Source organism: Mesoplodon densirostris, chromosome 4 (genome assembly GCF_025265405.1).
Source record: "Mesoplodon densirostris isolate mMesDen1 chromosome 4, mMesDen1 primary haplotype, whole genome shotgun sequence".
NCBI lineage: Eukaryota > Metazoa > Chordata > Mammalia > Artiodactyla > Ziphiidae > Mesoplodon > Mesoplodon densirostris.
Window position 1 is genome coordinate 122,137,295 of NC_082664.1, and position 19,031 is coordinate 122,156,325.

Genomic DNA, 19,031 nt, shown 5'->3' on the forward strand with positions numbered 1-19,031 from the left:
ATGACATTGTTCTCTTAGTGTAAGCAAGAGAGCAATAGAAACCTACTGTATAGCACAGGGAACTGTACTCCATGCTCTGTGGTGACCTAAATGGGAAGGAAATCCAAAAAAGAGAGCAAGTATGTGTATGTATAGCTGATTCACTTTGCTGTACAGTAGAAGCTAACACAACATTGTAAAGCTACTATACTCCAATAAAAAAATTTTAATAATTTTAGAAAAATTGAATAAAATCCTTTTCTGTAGAAAAAAACAAAAAACAGAGTCCAGGAAAAGATCTATACACATATTGTCAATTGATTTTCCCCAAAGGCCCTCAGATAATTCAGTGGGGGTATATATAGTCTTTAAAAAAAAAAAAACAGCACTGGAACAACCTGGATATCCATATGTACAAGAGAACTTTGACCCTTACCTTATATTATACATAAAAATTAACTTGAAATGGGTCATACAGCTCTTTGCAAAGAACAAAACTATTAAATTGATAGAAGAAAACCTGAGAGAAAATCTTTGCAGTCTTGGGACAAAATTTATTAGATGGGACATAAGAGCATGAACTATAAAAGGAAAAAATTGAGAAATTAGAGTTCACCAAAATTGAAAACTTCTACTTTAAAAAAGATATTGTTAAAAAAAACAGAAAACATATCACAGCCTGGGAAACAATATTCATAATAATTTATGATACATAACCGATAATGGACTTCAAAGTAAAATATTTTTTAAAAACCTCCTGCAATAATAAGAGAAACAGTTGAGTTAAAAATGGTCAAGAGGGGACTTCCCTGGCAGTCCAGTGGTTAAGACTCTGTGCTTCCACCGGGGGGGGGGCGCAGGTTTGATCCCTGTTTGGGGAAGATCCCACATGCCACACGGTGCAGCCAAAAAAAAAAAAATGTTACTTTCTGGTTAAAAAAAAAATGGTCAAGAGGTTTAAGCATACACTTAGAAAAGAAGATATATGAATCATCTATAGACGCATTAAAGATTACCAGCTTTATAAGTCATTAGGGAATGCAAATTATAATCACAGTGAAGTCACATTAACACTCTGTGTCATGGCTAAAATTTAAGAAGTTGACAGTACTGATGATGAGTGGAGCAGCTGGAATGCTTATACACTCTGCTGGCAATGTAAAATATAGTGCAGTTATTTTGGAAAACAGTGTCAGTTTTTTATAAAGGTAAGCATATGCTTTCCATATGTTCTCTCCACGTAAGAAGTGAACACATATGTTCACATGAAGACTTTTTATAGATCAAACTCTAAAATGTAATGTTGAGTGAAACCTTACACAAAAGAGAACATACTGTTTTATTCCACTTATATCAAATTCCAGAAAATGCAAACCAGTCGATATGGACAGCAGATTAGTGGTTGCCTTGGCCCAGGAGGGTGTGTGGGGGATTGTCGAAGAAAGGGTGTGAGGGAACTTTGGGAGATGATGGAAATTTTTCTTTTCCTTTTTTGGCCATGCCACACGGCATGCCGGATCTTAGTTCCCCCACCAGGGATCGAACCCATGCCCTCTGCAGTGGAAGTGCAGAGTCTTAACCACTGGACCGCCAGGGAAGTCCCCGGAAATATTCTATATCTTCTTTTGGTGGCAGTTTTGTCTAAACTTAACTAACTATATGCTTATAATGAGTATGTTCTACAATATGTAAATTTTACCTCAATTTAAAAAATTAATTGCATATCATGAAGCCTGACATAAGTCATAGATAGATATCTAGAAGAGACTATTTTTCATGGAATTAAGCATACCAAAAATAAAAATATGTTATGGGAACCCCAGGAAGTGTCCACACCTTACTCATCAGGGCCTCCTCGGGACCAGAGTGGGAACTAGCCAGCTTGCCTGATCTTGGGGAAGGCTTCAGTGCCGGGAAGACCTGACCATCTTTTGCTTTTTGCCAGGGCTGTGGCAGGGCACAAAGATTCTGACGTGGGGACCTCCATGTTACTCTCAAAAGAGAGAGGAGAAACAGCCTGGCATTTGGAGTCAGGCAGTGCCAGGTACAAATTCTGGCTCTGCTACTTAGCCCCTGTATTCCTGTGTGTGGAAGATGTTGTTTCTCAGAGCCTCAATTTCCTTCTCTGAAACGTAGTCCCCACTGCACAGGGGCAATGCGAGGCTCAAATGTAATAATGAATGCTAAAGCCCTTATCTACTACCCACTGCAGAGATTTGCATTAAAATAATTTAAAATATTCTTAAAAAAATGTCACGTGATCAGAATTCTTGTTTGAAAATGGCAGACAGAAACAAATACAGGATATGCCAATTTGTATTTTGGGGAAGCCTGCAGGAAAGTCAGGGAGCTATTTCTATTGAGTTGATAGAATAAGGCTATTTATCAAATTTAGGAAATCAATGTGGATAAACAAACATGAATGTCTGCCTTACAGACAACCACAATAACAAAAATTGATTCTTTTTTTTTTTTTTTTTGTCTGCTGCAAGTGGCTTGTGGGACTTTATCCCCAACGAGGGATTGAACCCATGTGTTCGGCAGCGAAAGCACAGAGTCCTAACCACTGGATCACCAGGGAATTCCCTGAATCTCTCTGTCTTCTAAAGTAGCACGAGAAACCTTTATCTATCAAATGAAAACTAACAAGGGGGAATATGGATTTGAAGAGTGAAATAAAAGTGAAACAAAATACAAGAAACAAGTACTATGATTTAAATTAATAAAAATAGATTAACGTCACCAATTCAAATCTCAAAATGAATTTTTCAAAAAGTTTAATTAAATGATATTTAGATTCTTAAAATGATAAAAAGTAAAAGGATGGAGTAAGCTATGTCAGGCAAAGGTGAACAATAGCAGTAAATAAAACTAGATAGTAATTTGAGCAGATCTTCATCAATAGAACTTATAAAAAGATTTAGTTGAGAAAGACAGAAGCTGAACTCACTAGGACGTTTTGAGAAACTTGTAAATACAAGTTATTATTTTATAAAACTTAATGCCTAATTTGCTTGATTAATGGGAAGAAAATAAGGTGAAAATAAATACTGGGTAACAATAGCTGTGATAGGAAGGGGATGACTTGTATCAGAGATTTAAAGGTTCTCGTACTCTTTAGAAAAAGAGACTAGAGAATTAATTTAGTTTAGAATTCATGAATATGTTAAAAATTCAAGAATAATCAAAGAGGAGAGTGTATATAACTTCCAAAACAAAGCAAAGAAATCAGAATATAAAGAAAATAGTTCAGTAGAAGTCTGAGTAAAAGCATACAATAATTAGGGTAGATACAAAACATAAAATAAGGCAGAAAAAATTCCAGATATATCAGTAATACCAATAAATTAAAACAAACCCAACTAAACAGTTTTTAAAAAGATTATGCAATTAAAATAAAATTCAGCTGTAAGATGTTTATAAGAGACAAACCTAAAGCATATGAACACAAAAAGATATGACCACAAAAATATAAAATATTCGAATAAAGTTGTATCCGAAAGTTTATTCTTACTCTCGTACATTTTCGCACCCCCTTTAGACAATTCCTCTTAAGATGTCTGTTACTATAAATTAATTTTGCCTTTTCTAAAACAGAAATGGAATCATACAGTATTCTTTTGTGTTCTGATTCTGTTATGTAACGTAATTATATATGTATTCATTTATGTTGTTCCCTATATCAGTAATTTGTTGCTGAGTTGTATTCCATTGTATATGTATATACAATTGTGTATACAACTTTGTGTTTATCATTTATCTTTTGATGGATATAAGGTTTGTACTGTCTTGAGCAATTGTGAGGAACCCTGCTATAAACATTCTTGTTCAATTCATTTTGTGTATATAAATTTTCATTCCTTGGGTAAAAGTTATGATGGAGTTTACTGTGTCATAAAGTAGAAATATGTTTAACATCCTTAGGAACTATCAAACTTTTGGTGCTTTAAAGATGTTCCATTTTCTTTTGTCCTACATTATTTGTGATGTTAAACTCAGATGTCATTCTGTTGTCATTCTTTCATATCTAATGTACCTTTTTTCATCTGGCTGCTTCAAGATTTTCTCTTTATTTTTTCATTTTCAGCAGTTTGACTGTGATGTCCCTAGATATCATTTATATTTATATTTATGCTGTTTGGTATTTGCTATACCTTTTGGATCTGTGCTTCATTATTTTTCATCAAATTTAGGAAATTTTTGGTTAGTATTTTTTCAGAAATCTTTTTCTGCTGCAATTTCTCTTTTTCTTCTGAGACCCCAATTACATGCTCTTAGAATATTTGATATTGTCTCAGATTCCTCATATTCTGTGGATTTTTCTTCTATCTTTGTTCTTCCTGTTCTTCATATTGGATACTTTTTATTTATCTGATATCAAGTTCATTATGCTGTTTCAAGTCGCCTTGTAAAACCATAGAATGAATTTTTCATTTCAGAAAATTTGAGTTTTCAGTTCCAGAATATCCATTTGGATTCTTTTTACAGTTTCCATTTCTCTCCTGAGATTTTTCTGTTAGGTCATAAGACTGTCTTATACTTTAAGTCATTGAACATTATGATAGCAATTTTAAAGTCCTTTTATGCTAATTCCAACAAGTGGGCAATGTTGGGATCTGATGCTGTTGAAATGGGATCAAGAAGAAAGGTGCACAGGACCTCATTTTCTAATCTCAGTGGTCAGTTGCAAGTGTTCAGTATATTATTCCTTTAAAATATTTAATAATTAATGTTTAAAAAATCATTACACAAAGGGAAATAACATGCATAAAAGAAACACCCTGTTGTGTTGGCAAGGAAGATACTACAAAAACGAGAAGAAAATTCCCGGTGGGCACTTTACAGTTTAAGAAGAATTTAAGAACTTTATTATGAATCCAATAAAGCAGTAGCACAAATTTAAGACTATGAAATATCAGAATGATGTTGAAATAGATTTTGAACTACTAAAACAAGTAGAGGCATAAATCAACACCTATATGATCTCAATAGAGGAAACATATCTGAAAATTGCATTACTAATATTAAGGAAAGGCCTGAAGTGATTATATTTCAATACGCAGAAGAAAAGAATTCATATGGAGAATAGAAAATGATAATTTGTCATAAGGATATTTGGTGTCTATGACTTAGGAACTGAATAAATGAAACAAAAACAATGCATTCAAATATGTAAGAAAATAAAGTTGTTCAAAGTTCTAACTGAATTTGTTGATCCCAAGACATATATTTTCCAGTAACAGTTTTTATGTGGGTATAGATGTATGTCTTAAGTTCTGTTGGGTATATACTTAGTAGTGGAATTTCTGGGTCATATGGTAACTCTGTTTAATTTTTTCTTGAACTGCTAGACTGTTTTGCAAAGTGACTATCATTTCACATTCAGCAGTGTATGCAAGTTTCCAATTTTTACATGTCCTTGCCAACACTTGCTATCTTCCTTTTTTATTATAGTCATGCTAGGGGGTGTGAAGTGCAACCTCATTGTAGTTTTGATTTCATTTCTCTGATGACTAATGATGTTGAGCATCTTTTTATGTGCTTATTAGCCATTTGTGTGTTGTCTTTGGAAAAATATCTATTCATACTCTGTTCATTTTAAAATTGGGTTATCTTTTGTATTATTCAGTTGCAAAAGTTCTTTTTATACTCTGGATTCAAGCTTCTTATCAGATATTTGATTGGCCATTTTCTGTTGATACCATTTTGTGGGTTGTCTTTTCACTTTCTTGATATAGTGTCCTTTGAAGCACAAAAGTATTAGATTTTGGTGATGTCTAGTTTATCAGTCTTTCTCTCTGGTTGCTTGTGCCTTTGGTTTCATCTCTAAGTAACCATTGCCTAATCCAATGTCAGGAATATTTACTCCTATGTTTTAAGAGTTTTATACTTTTAGCATTTGTATTTTGGTCTTTGATCCAACTTCATTCTTTTCCATGTGGACATATAGTTTTCCCAGTTTTTGTTGAAAAGCTTATTCTTTTCCCATTGAATTGTCTTGGCACCTTTGTCAAAATTTAGTTGATCATAAATGTATTTCTGTACTTTCAGTTCCTTTCCATTGATCTATTTGTCTATCTTTATGCTGGTGCCATACTGTCTCAGTTACTTTATCTTTGTAGTAAGTTTTTAATTCAGGAAGTATGAGTCTTCCAACCATGTTCTCTTTTTTCAACATGGCTATTCTGGTTCCTTTGCATTTCCATATTAATTTTAGGATCAGCTTATTCATTTCAGTAAAAAAAAAAAAGGCAGCTGGAATTTTAATAGAGATTGCATTGATCTGTAGATGAATTTGGGGAACACTGCCATCTTAACAATATTAAGTTTTCCAGTCCATGAGCATGGATGGCTTTCCATTTATTTAGGTTTTCTTTAATTGCTTTTTATGATGCTTTATAGTTTTTCAGTAGACATTTTATATTTTTTGCTCAATTTATTCCTTTTATATTATTTTATTGCTATTATTAATGGAATTGTTTTCTTAATTTCATTTTCCAATTGTTTATTGCTAAGTTGATTTTTGAATATTGATCTTATATCTTGTAATTCTGCTAAACTTGTTTAATAGTCCAAATTTTTTGTGAATTACTTAGGATTTTCCACATACAAGATTGTTATCTCAAATAAAGATATTTTTACTATTTTAAATATAGTAGTGTCTATCTGTTAATCCCATACCCCTATTTTGTTCCTCCCTGCTTCCCTCTCCTCTTTGGTAACCACATGTTGGTTTTCTGTATCTGTGAGCCTGTTGCTGTTTTGCATATACATTCATTTGTATTTTTTTTAGATTCCACATATAATTCATATATAGTATTTGTCTTTCTCTGTCTGACTTACTTCACTAAGCATAATATTCTCTAGGTCCTTCCACATTGCTGCAAATGGCAGTATTTCTTTTTTTTTTTAATGTCTGAGTAATATGCCATTGTATATATATATCACATCTTCTTAAGGCAAGTGTTGGCTGATGGGCATGTGGGTTGCTTCCATGTCTTAGCTATTATAAACAGGGCTGCTATGAACATTGGAGTGCACGTATCTTTTCAAATTAGTGTTTTCATTTTTTCCAGGTGTGTACCCAGGAGTGGAATTGCTGGATCATATGGTAGTTCCATTTTTAGTATTTTGAGAAACTTCCATACTGTTTTCCACAGTGGCTGTACCAATTTACATTCCCACCAATAGTGTATGAGCACTCCCTTTTCTCCACATCCTTGCCAGCATTTGTTATTTGTGTTTTTTGATGATAGCCATTCTGACCGGTGTGAGGTGATATCTCATTTTGGTTTTGATTTGCATTTCCCCAGTGATTAGCGATGCTGAGCATCTTTTTATGTGCCTGTTAGCCACCTGGGTGTCTAGCAAATATTTACTATTGAAGTATATTAATTTCACTTGTTCCTAGAAAAATTATTTGATGTTTAATTTATCTTAGCATTGATTGAAAATTTTTGATTTCTCTATGCTAGGTATAACTCGGAAAAATCCCAGAACACCTCTTTCTGATCTCCAGGGAATGAACACTCTAAATGAAAAAAACCAACAGTAAGTATGTTTGGTTTAAATTTTTAAGGACGTAAAGAAGAAATAACTAGAATTCTTATTAATACTTCTGTGGCTTTAAAAGTATGCAGTAAATCGGGCCTTTTTCTCTTTAAATTTCTTAAAGTTTTTGTAAATGGTGTAATAAGTTAAAAAGGTTTGAGTTAACAGTACAGTAAATTATCTAAGATTGCCTCTAGTAAAGTGGTTGTACAGTGTAAAAAAAGTTTCCCCAGGATAATTAAAAATGAGTGCTTATGTTTTAATTTCTGAGACCCTTCTTGCGTTTTAAATGTCTTTTGCAAAAGTAATGGGTATTCTGCTTCTTTCCATGGAGAAGTCTTATTGGTAAGTAATAATTGAGTAGTTTGATTTACATCAAACTGTCCGATACCTTTTCTTGATGAGTGTGATACCCAAAGCTTATCTTTTACCATTTTCAATGAAGAATTCTTAAGTAAAATTTGAAAGTAACAAATATAAGTAATTTTGGGGGTTTGTAAATAAAGCTCCTTTTCCTTTACACATACTGTTTTATAAAGATTGTACTTTAAATGAGCAAACGAGCATTGTTTAGTGTCTAGAGTCTGCTGTGTACATTTTAAACATCAAGAGAATTGAGCTTCTTAGTGTCCTGGTAAGATATAAGATTAGGATGATCAGTCATTTAAAATTAAAGTATAACTTCATTGATCAGGTTTTCCATTTTGAGTTACTATGTCTTTCTAATATATATTGTCACTTCTCTGCTCCATAACTTTTTTTTTATAACTCTTTATTGCTTATTACAAGAAGTCTAGGTTCACTATTTTAACCTGCAAGAGCCGTCACAGCCCAAGTATCCAACCTCAACTGTACTTTTCTTTAACGCCAGCAAATTGAACTACTGGCTGTCTTTATAGTGCATGCATTTTGTTTTCTTAACAGTGACAGTTGGCTGATGATGAAAATCACCATTATATGTGCATGTTAGATTTTACCCAAGAACAAATTTAGATCATTAATCTGGTGACCTGTGTACCTTTTTTATTTCAATCTATTGGCAGTATTCTCACCCTGGTCATTAGAGATCCCTAACTTAAGGAACTCATTTTCTTGATTTGGGTAAAAAAAGGAACTGTACTTGTTGCATTTCCCGAAGCAATTTAATGGTTATAACTTTCCTAATTCCTAGTTTTTGTTTTTGTTTTTTTCTTGGCCACTCGCGCAGCTTGCAAGATCTTAGTTCCCCGTCCAAGGATTGAACTTGGGCCACCGCAGTGCAAGTGCCGTGTCCTACCCACTGGACTGCTAGGGAATTCCCAGTTATGTTTCTTTGTACTGCTTTCAATTTTGGGTGCCTGAAGAGATCTATATGGGCTTCTGTTTTTTATGTATCAGTTGGAATAGTCTGATATATTGGTTTAAGATTGGTCTGGGCTCAAGCAGTTAAGGTGATTTTAGGCACTCATGGAATGACAAACTAATTTTGTAAAGATGTGTGTATAAGCTCATTTTTGAGACCCTTCCTCACAGAGAAATTGATCACATCAACTTGATTCTTTTCCTTTGTGTACAATAAAGAAAGATATGTGGCATTGAAGTAATGTTATCAGGAAAAGGCCAGCTAGCAGTCTTAACAAGAGAGCCTCCCAGCTTGTGTTTGTTGTATTGGTGAGTTTATTTTAGACATATTTTAGAGAAAATTGGTGAGAAGATAGAGAGGATAGAACAATAGATACTCAGAAAATCAAATCAGTCATGAAATCATTAGCTTGTATCTACTAAGTGGAGTCTTTTGGACCTTCCCTATGGAACACTCCTAATAAGTGACTCTTAAATGAAAGAGTGGAACATCCAATTTGCTGGTGATATAGGACTAAGAATTGATGTAGTCTGTATAAAAACAAGGAAACGCAAATATAAAACTATTTTTAGCCAGTGCAGATATTCCTCAAGTGAGAGATAAAACTTTCATTAATGTTGAGTGGGCAGTTGCTTTTTGGTAAGAGGGTATAAACTGGAAATAGATGTCTTTGTATCAAAATATGATTTGAAAAAAGTACAGAGCCTATAATTACATATCATGAAGCAGAGATGGTAAATAGAGGCTGCTGAAGTGACATTTAATGTGAATAACTAAAAAGACTACCCTGGTTTCAAAGATACATTCGTTCCTAGATGGAAAAAGCTCTCTGAATAGTTGTAGAGAAGATTGTGTGAAGAATAAAATATACCAACCTATATTGGGAAAATATGCCTTTGGAAACTTGTTATTTAGGGGGCAAAAAGAGTATTATCAGAATTTATTGTCGACGAGTACATAATGAATTTGCACATTGTCCAAGTATATGGTACGTTTTATGATTAAATGGGGTCTGCTGTACTATCATGCTAATCCCAGGGCATTAAGGAACTAGAATAAGTCTCATTAAAACTCATGGGTTATGACACCAGTTTTTAGGACTTTGGCTATATTGATAACCACATATTTGAGTACTGGGATAAACCTATCCTCTAAGAGTTGACTATGTAGCATGTGTGGATCCTGATTTCTATTCTTAATGCAACTGAAAACTCACTGTCTAAAGTGTTATTTTTGTTTAAATTCAACTTTTCCTCTTGATCTGGGCAAATGACTGCTTACCATCTGAGACATTGTATTATAAAATGCAACAATGAGAACAAAAATAAATACTTTTTTTGAAGGATAAGTCAAATAATTTATTACTAGGGTTTTTAAAGTAATTATCATATTTAACATGATTTATAAAAGTGAATGGATTTCAAGGTTCTCTTAGAACCAATATGACTTGGTGTCACATAAAACAGCTTGGAGTAATTTCTCATATGTTACAGCCAGATAAATCTCATGGAATTTGATCATGTCTTAGAATGTATTTTGTTTACCCTAATGAAAAAATACAGAACTTGGTTATTAATGTAAGCAGTTATATGTGATTAGCAGTTCATATAATAATAGCAAATTAGTAGTATGAAATAATACTCATATTTTAGTATAAATTTAAAACATTAAGTATTATAGGGCTTCCCTGGTGGTGCAGTGGTTGAGAATCCGCCTGCCGATGCAGGGGACACAGGTTTGTGCCATGGTCTGGGAGGATCCCACTTGCCTCGGAGTGGCTGGGCCTGTGAGCCATGGCCGCTGAGCCTGCGCGTCCGGAGCCTGTGCTCCACAACAGGAGAGGCCACAACAGTGAGAGGCCCGCGTACCGCAAAAAAAAAAGTATTATATAGTTATTTCAAAAGTCTCTTCCAAATTTTTTCACTTTAATATATACTATGTTGGTTATCCTAAATAATATTTGTGTGTTTTTACGTAGTTTGTCCTTTGTTTTAAAAATTAGTGGCTTTTTTACTGGATCATTATTTGCATGTAACTCCATTCCTGAAGGTCAGATCATTCTTGAGAGAAAAATAAAGAAATAAATTAAGACAGATACAACTTCTAGTTCTGCCAGATCATTTGTTTATTTAACAAGTACTTTGTGCCAGGTCGTGTGGCGGAAACTGGAGATTCATTACTTTGTGAGATAAATGTGATAAATGATATGATTGGAGAAATATAAGATACCATGGAAACATAGAGGAGGACTTTTAAATTTTTTATGCTAATACTGTATTTAAAGAATTGGATATGGGGCCAGATGCATCAGAAATGTTTTTCAGAAAAAGAATCTTTTAAACTGTTATCTGCGTGAAGAGTAAGGGTGAACCCTTTGAAGAGGAGGGTGATGTTTTACAGGCAGAGGAGCAATCTGTATGATGGTCCAGGAGCAAAAAGAGAGCTCTCTCTAGAGAGCATGGCATGAATAAAGAATTAAAAGAATGTAAGAAGAGAGAAATGATGAGAGTCGACTCTAGAAAGACAAATAGACATAGGCTAATTCATGTGGGGCTTTGTTAGCCGTATTGGAGATGCTGGACTTCCTCTTAAGGGTAATGAGAAGTTATTTAATGCTTTTAAGCAGGGGACTGACTGATATTTCAGAAGAATCTCTATGGTTGCTTTATGGAGAATGATTTGGAGAGGCACTGGATTGGATACAGGAAGACTAACAGTTCTGGCAAGAGATGATGGCTTGCAGTAGGTGGTTGTGGGTACACATTGATGTGAACCTGTATTAAGGAGGAAAATTGAAAATCTGTATGTCTCTCATCTGATTTTATGAGGATTCAGTGTTTATGAGAAGTCTGTATTGGATTTTCTATGCTTTGTGCAAATAATTTTTATATGTATGCAACAAATATATGACAGTGATCTAATGTATATATAAGGAGTACATTGTATATAGAGAACAAAGACGTTGTGTATGCCATCAATCTTAATAGCAATGTGCTAAGCTAAGGGAAGCCTCTAGAAAAACTGAGACAGATACCTACGTCAAGTCATTTCATTGAAATAACCAAGTGGCACAAAGATTTTTTTTTTTTTTTTTTTTGCTGTACGCGGGCCTCTCACTGCTGTGGCCTCTCCCGCTGCGGAGCACAGGCTCCGGACCTGCAGGCTTAGCGGCCATGGCTCACGGGCCCATCCGCTCCGCGGCATGTGGGATCTTCCTGGACCGGGGCACGAACCCGTGTCCCCTGCATCGGCAGGTGGACTCTCAACCACTGCGCCACCAGGGAAGCCCTGGCAGAAAGATTTTTAAGTACACACAGAGCTTTTTCTTTCTCCCCAGCATCCCATTGATTGTCCTCTCTTAAAAATAGGCTCAGCCTATTTTTGCTTTCTTTCACTTCCAACATTCTACTTCACCATTGAGCCTGCCATTCTAATGCTAGGACTCTTCCTGTTACTCAATGTGTAAAATACCAGTAAAACCTTTTTGCTATATTTTAAGCCTTTACATAACACATAGGAGAAAGAGCACAGGTTTGGGAGTCACCAAAAATTTGTTCTTGGCTCAGCTTATCTTCGTATTCTGAGATTGTGACTCTTGTAGCCTTCGTTTCCTGAAAAGAGAGGGTGGGGGGAATCTATGTCTTATATAAAACTTGTGGAATATATTGGGTGAGGAGACAGAGTGATTAAGGATGATTTCTGACCTAGTACTTAAGTACTTAAGAGGCAACAGTTTTGAAGAGGGAGTGATAGTTTCAGCCTGCACATGTTACTTTGAGATTCCTGAGAGACCTTCATCTAGAGAGAGAGAATAAATCATCGGATTTACAGATGCACTCAGTTGATTCTTGTACTAGAAGATGTATTTTGTTATTAATCGGGGATCTCGGTGTTTAGTTGGTGACTTCCAAATGTCTGCTATCTCTAGATTGTGTCTCTTGGGTCAGTCAGTTTTCCCTGCCTATAGCTTTTAAATCTGGCTACTGATGTTCTAGGTATGTAGCTGGGCTTCTCATGATTCCATATGCATACTTCCACTTAATTCCTCCTATTTTCAGTGTACCTCACCCACCCCTACCTTTAGCTATGCCTAATGTCTCTGACTTCTCCTGAGATTCTGTGTTTCCAACTTTTCTATAAAGTAAAATCTTTGAAAGGTTTGAGGAAGGGAATGTTACTTCACTATATAGGGTAAGAGTAAGGATCTAGCTCATTTTTAAAGACTTTCAAACTAACTTCCTATTTTTAGCCCCATTCAGCATCACCCTTGCAGTGGTACCAGTTATCTCTAATATCTGAACCTTTCCAGAGTTCTGAATGAGAACACACTTGCATTTTGTTGTTTTAGCCTCTCTCCCACTCCAAACCCCAGCCTCTACACACACACACACACACACACACACGAGCATATGTGTATTCTCAATCATGCCTACCCCTATAGACTCCCCTTTTCTATGATTCCGACGTACATATAAACCTAGGTTTTAATTTTTTCTAGTCTACTACATCTCTTATTACATGTCTGTCAACTTTAAACTTTTACTGTTCCTTGTCCCTTGCATAGTCTTCCTTCTCACTCTTTGTCCTTGTGAATTTATGACTTTGTCAGATTCGTGGTATTTCAGCTGGGGGCTGACATAAACAATTGCTAAGGAGTATGCTATGGCAGCTTATTATGGGTTTCCCTTATGCAACCACCAAATAGTGTATTTACAAATGTAGCTTATTTAAGAATGTTATCCTAGGGAGCAGGAGTGGGGATATGGGAATAAAAAAGGGAAGGATAGAGAATCCATACAAGAATCAATGAATGAGTTGGCCACTGGTTGCTCAATCCTGTGGGACCAACTGAGAAGCTTAATGATTTGTGTCTCAGGACCATCTATCTGCCTTGAGGAAGAAAAGAGGAGGGACTTATCCATTGCTCCAGGGGTTGCTAGCCCCACAGAGAGTTCTGCTTGTGTACGTGCAGAGCAGAAGCCTACATCAGACAAGAGGCAAGTGTCTGGAATCTGAAACTAAGTGCTGCCAGCAGCATCTGTTTGATGCTGGACAAAATTTGTGTGTATGACTAGTTACCATTTGCAACAGCAGCAGCTAGAGTAAGAGGTAAGACTTAGGGGATTTGAAATGGAACATAAGAAGTGTGCAGTATACAAGTTTAATAGGAAGCTTTGATTCAGTCTTTATACATTAAGGTAGCATTTGATACAAGAGAATATACAAAACACACATATACATTAGGAAGCATATCAATAAAATGAATACCACCCAAGTTCAGAACCAGAAGATTATTAGTATTGCTGCAGCCACTTTTTTATCATATATTTTCTGATCATTCTCCCTCTCACGCCACAGGTAACTGCTATCCAGAATTTTATGTGTACCATTACTATGCTCTAAAAAATAGTTTTACATTAAACGTATGTTTTTCTAAGCAAAGAGTTGTTTGGCTTGGCTAGTTTTTGAGTTTTAGAAATACTAATATATAGTATGTGGTTGCTGTGACTCTTCTCCTCAGTAATATCTATCTAAGATTCATCCATCTTGTGGCATGTAATTTGTTCTTTTTAGTTGCTATATAATATTATATAGTATTGGAGGGCATGGGGAGTTATTGTTGAATGGGTACGAAGTTTCAGTTTGGCTGAAAGTTCTGGAGATAGATAGTAGTGATGGTTGCACAACAATAAATGTACTTAGTGCCACTGTATTGTACACTTAAAAATGGTTAAAATGGTAAATGTAGTTAAATGTATTATTTTTTCCTCTATTATTTGTCCTTTTAATAACTTATTTAAAGAATTGTTTCCTCAGTCCAAAGTCATCTATTCAGCCAGATTTTCTTCTAAATTTTGGTGGTGCTTATATCCATTTCAACCCTAAGCTTTTTTGACAATTGTTTTAATTTCCTCTGATCATGTACAGATGCATCTTGAATTAATTTCATCTTCTTATAGAAATCTCTCCTGGCATTTTTTTGATCAGAAGGGTTTGTTCTCTAGATCTATCACATAGCTGTCACAGTGGTATCTTCTTTACCTTTGTATTGGTCATTCCTTATGTTATTCTTCTGTTTTGTATCAACAGTTTTTTCTACCATTTTTTCCTTTTATAGATCTACTTTGTAAACTTTTACAGAGCATATTCTCTAGAAGCTCCATAAGAAAGTATATATAGGAGGAACATGTTTTTGATTCCTTGTATAACTAAGCATACATTTATTCTGCCCTCACACTTGATTGGAAATTTGAGTGTGTATAGACTCTTGGTTGGAAATAACTTCTTTTCAGAATTTTGAAGACACCGCCACATTGCCTTTTAGTTCCAGCATTGCTGATTTCTGAGGCCTTGTTTTAAATAGCTTTATTGAGATATAATTTACATACCACAAAATTTTACCCACTTAAAGTATACAATTCATTTAAGAGTTGGCCAACTATTCCAAAATCTAATTTGGAACATTTTAGTCAGTTCAAAAGGAAGTTTCCTGTTTACTAGAATGTTTCCATTTCTCGTACTCTCACTCACTGTAGGTAAACATGATCTACTGTTTGTCTTTGTAGATTTGCCTATTCTGGAAAAAAAATATTCTTTTTGGAAATTTTATATAAATGGAATCTACAATATGTGGCCTTTTGTGTGAGACTTCTTTCGCTTAGCATAATGTTTTCAGTAATCTACGTTGTAACATATACCAGTACTTCATTCATTTTTATGGCTGAATAACATCTCATGTTATGGATATTTTGGCTACACATTTATCAGTTAATGAACACTTGGGTTCTACTTTTTGGCTATTATGAATAATGCTGCTGTGAACATTCATATACAAGTTCTCTTGTGGACGTGTTTTCAGTGCTTTTGAGCACATGCCTAGGAATGAAATTGCTGTGTTACATGGTCACTGTCTGTTTTGTTTAACATTTTGAGAGTTTGCCAAACTATCTTCCAGAGTGGCTCGGACATTTTACATTCCCAGTAGTAATGGATAAGGGTTCCAGTTTCTCCACATTCTTGTCATTGTGTTATTGCCTGTCTTAGAGGGAATGAAGTAGTATCTCATTGTAGTTTTGATTTGTATTTCCCTAAATAATGATGTTCAGCATCTTTTTATGTGCTTATTAGTGATTTGTATATGTTTTTTGATGATTCGTATATCTTCTTTGAATAAATGTCTATTTTGTCCATTAAAATTTTTTTGGTAAATATTCTTCTTTCCGTGTATGTAAATATAATTGTCTTAAACAAAACTGTATCATGCAACAATATTTAGATTTGATAATATATGCAGACAGCTCTTTATGCCATTAAATACTGTTCTCCCACATGATTTTTTTTTAACAACTTTATTGGAGTATAGTTGCTTTACATTGTTGTGTTAGTTTCTGCTGTTATAGCAAAGTGAATCAGCTATATGTATATTTATATCCCCATATCCCCTCCCTCTTGTGTCTCCCTCCCACCCTCCCTATCCCACCCCTCTAGGTGGTCACAAAGCACCGAGCTGATCTCCCTGTGCTATGTGGCTGCTTCCCACTAGCTATCTATTTTACATTTAGTAGTGTAAAATACCAAATGTAAAAATAGAGAGTCAGTGCCACTCTGTGACTTCGTCCCAGCTTGCCCTTCCCCCTCCCCGTGTCCTCAAGTCCATTCCCTACATCTACGTCTTTATTCCTGTCCTGCCTCTAGGTTCTTCAGAGCCATTTTTTTTTTTTTTTAGATTTCATATATATGTGTTAGCATATGGTATTTTTCTCTTTCTGACTTACTTCACTCTGTATGACAGGTTCTAGGTCCATCCACCTCACTACAAATAGCTCAGTTTCATTTCTTTTTATGGCTGAGTAATAATGATTGTATATATGTGCCACATCTTCTTTATCCATTCATCTGTCGATGGACACTTAGGTTGCTTCCATGTCCTGGCTATTGTAAATAGAGCTGCAATGAACATTGTAGTACATGACTCTTTTTGAGTTATGGTTTTCTCAGGGTATATGCCCAGTAGTGGGATTGCTGGGTCGTATGGTAGTTCTATTTTTAGTTTTTAAAGGAACCTCCATACTGCTCTCCATAGTGGCTGTAACAAAAATGTTCTTAACTACAATTATGTGTGTTTAGTGGACCAACCTTCATTGGACATCTACTATAAGCTAAGAACTGGAGGACAGTGATGAGTAAAAATTTTGTGATTCTTGGTCTTATGGAGCTTACTCTCCAGCTCCCAGAGGGTTTATGTTTACTACGGGAGAGAAGGGGGACACAAAACAATTAGAAAATTGTACAAGACCATATAAATTTCCAAAAGCTATGGAATACACTGTGAGGTCTCTGTGGGAAGACATGGGCTGTGGTCTCCTCTCAGGCAAGGGAAATGACATATACAAGGGCTCATTGTTAGCTCAGAGGGGAAGTGGGTTTAGGGGAGCAGTAGGAAACAAAGTTGAATAAATACAGTAGGGCCAGACTGTGAGGCCCTTGAAATCAGATATAGGAATTTACATTAAACTTATGTGTTAGGAAATAGTGAATCTATTAAATGAGTGTGTGTGTGTGTGACAGAGAGAGAGACACAGAGAGAGAGAGAGAGAGACAGAGAGATGGAGAAAGAGGAGAGAGAGCTAGTGAATGAGCAGAGGAATAAATTCTACCAGGGTTTTCTTTCTAAAAAGTCCCTTCACTGGCTCCCTCTTGGCAAAGAGTATAGTCCCAGCTCTTAGCAGGGCACACTGTACCCCGCACAAGCAAACCTCACTTATGTCCTCAGCCTAGTTCTAAACATTCACCCCATGACTCCTCATTCTGGACACACTGAACTTCTTGCTCTTCCTTTCACACTGTGGTAGCTTGGAGCAGATATATTTACTCTACCCTGTAACCCTTTCCCTTCTTTCCTGGGCTGTTGACACTGTATCCATCATTGCTGCTGAGAAGCTTTCCTCAGCCCACCCCAGCCAGAACTGGTTTACTTCGCCTTCCTTTCTATCATATCACTTTGTACATGTCTCAGTTACAGGATTTATCACATTTATTATCACTGTTGATATATGACAGTCTCTGTCCCCTATTCTACTAGTCTGTTCATCTCAGACTCATCTCTGTCCCCTACTAGCCTGTGAGTGGGGCCACGGCTTAGTCTTCTTCATTCCCCCAACACCAAACACAGAGGCCAGCACATGCTAAGATGAGGATGCTGCATAAGGTCTCATGTCCCACTTAGGGCTGGAAGGAGCAGGGCAGAGGGGTGGCAGAGAGAGATTAAAGAAAAAAATGGAGACATTATGGAAATCATAGGGAGATCAAAGTAAAGGGATAAATGAGACGAGGGGCAGCATTTGTATGAAGCACTGGGATGGGTAATATGAAGACCTTGCGCAAAACAGGTGGGGTCAATTTAAAAAACCAACATTTTTTCAGCACCTACTATGTGTGGGTAACACTATGTTAGACACTGCAGGGATATAAAGTTAAACAAAACACCTTTCCCTATGATTTGGTTGGGAAGATAAGACAAAGACTGGCAACATTCATGCATACAAATACAAAGTTTTAAGGTTCTTAAAGTTCAGTATCATTTTCAACTTCAAGACATTTAATATGAAGCCCCTCAGCAGTCAATAAGATATTGTTTTAAGAAATATTAGATATGGAAAGTGACTTGCCTAGTTGAGATCTCAGCAAAGCTCAACAAGCCTAGACTTGAAACAATTTTCTTAGAAAGTGGACTAAGACAAATTGACATGGAAATGTAAATTTTAATACCATTTAGGAGTATTTCTCATTTCTCTGTGTCTCAAACTGTATATTATGAGCCTTTTTTTTTTTTTTACTGTCCCTGAGTTCTCTCTACTTTATTTATTTATTTTTTACATCTTTATTGGAGTATAATTGCTTTACAATGGTGTGTTAGTTTCCGCTTTATAACAAAGTGAATCAGTTATACACTGATATGGGTATGCGGCTGCTTCCCACTAGCTACCTATTTTACGTTTGGTAGTGTATATATGTCCATGCCACTCTCTCAGTTTGTCACAACTTCCCCTTCCCCCTCCCTATATCCTCAAGTCCCTTCTCTACTAGGTCTGTGTCTTTATTCCCATCTTACCCCTAGGTTCTTCATGACATTTTTTTTCCTTTAGATTCCATATATATG

At 35.6% G+C, this 19,031-nt stretch overlaps 1 protein-coding gene across 7 annotated transcripts in view; it reads left to right on the forward strand.

The window, feature by feature from the left end:
- The window catches only part of MYO9A (myosin IXA), a 295,878-nt gene that overhangs the window by 161,489 nt on the left and 115,358 nt on the right, over positions 1-19,031 (forward strand). For all 7 annotated transcript variants that reach the window (XM_060097070.1, XM_060097072.1, XM_060097075.1 and 4 more), the window contains one exon: positions 7,455-7,530. In XM_060097070.1, coding sequence (XP_059953053.1) covers positions 7,455-7,530 — 76 coding nt within the window. The remainder of the gene's footprint in view (positions 1-7,454; positions 7,531-19,031) is intronic.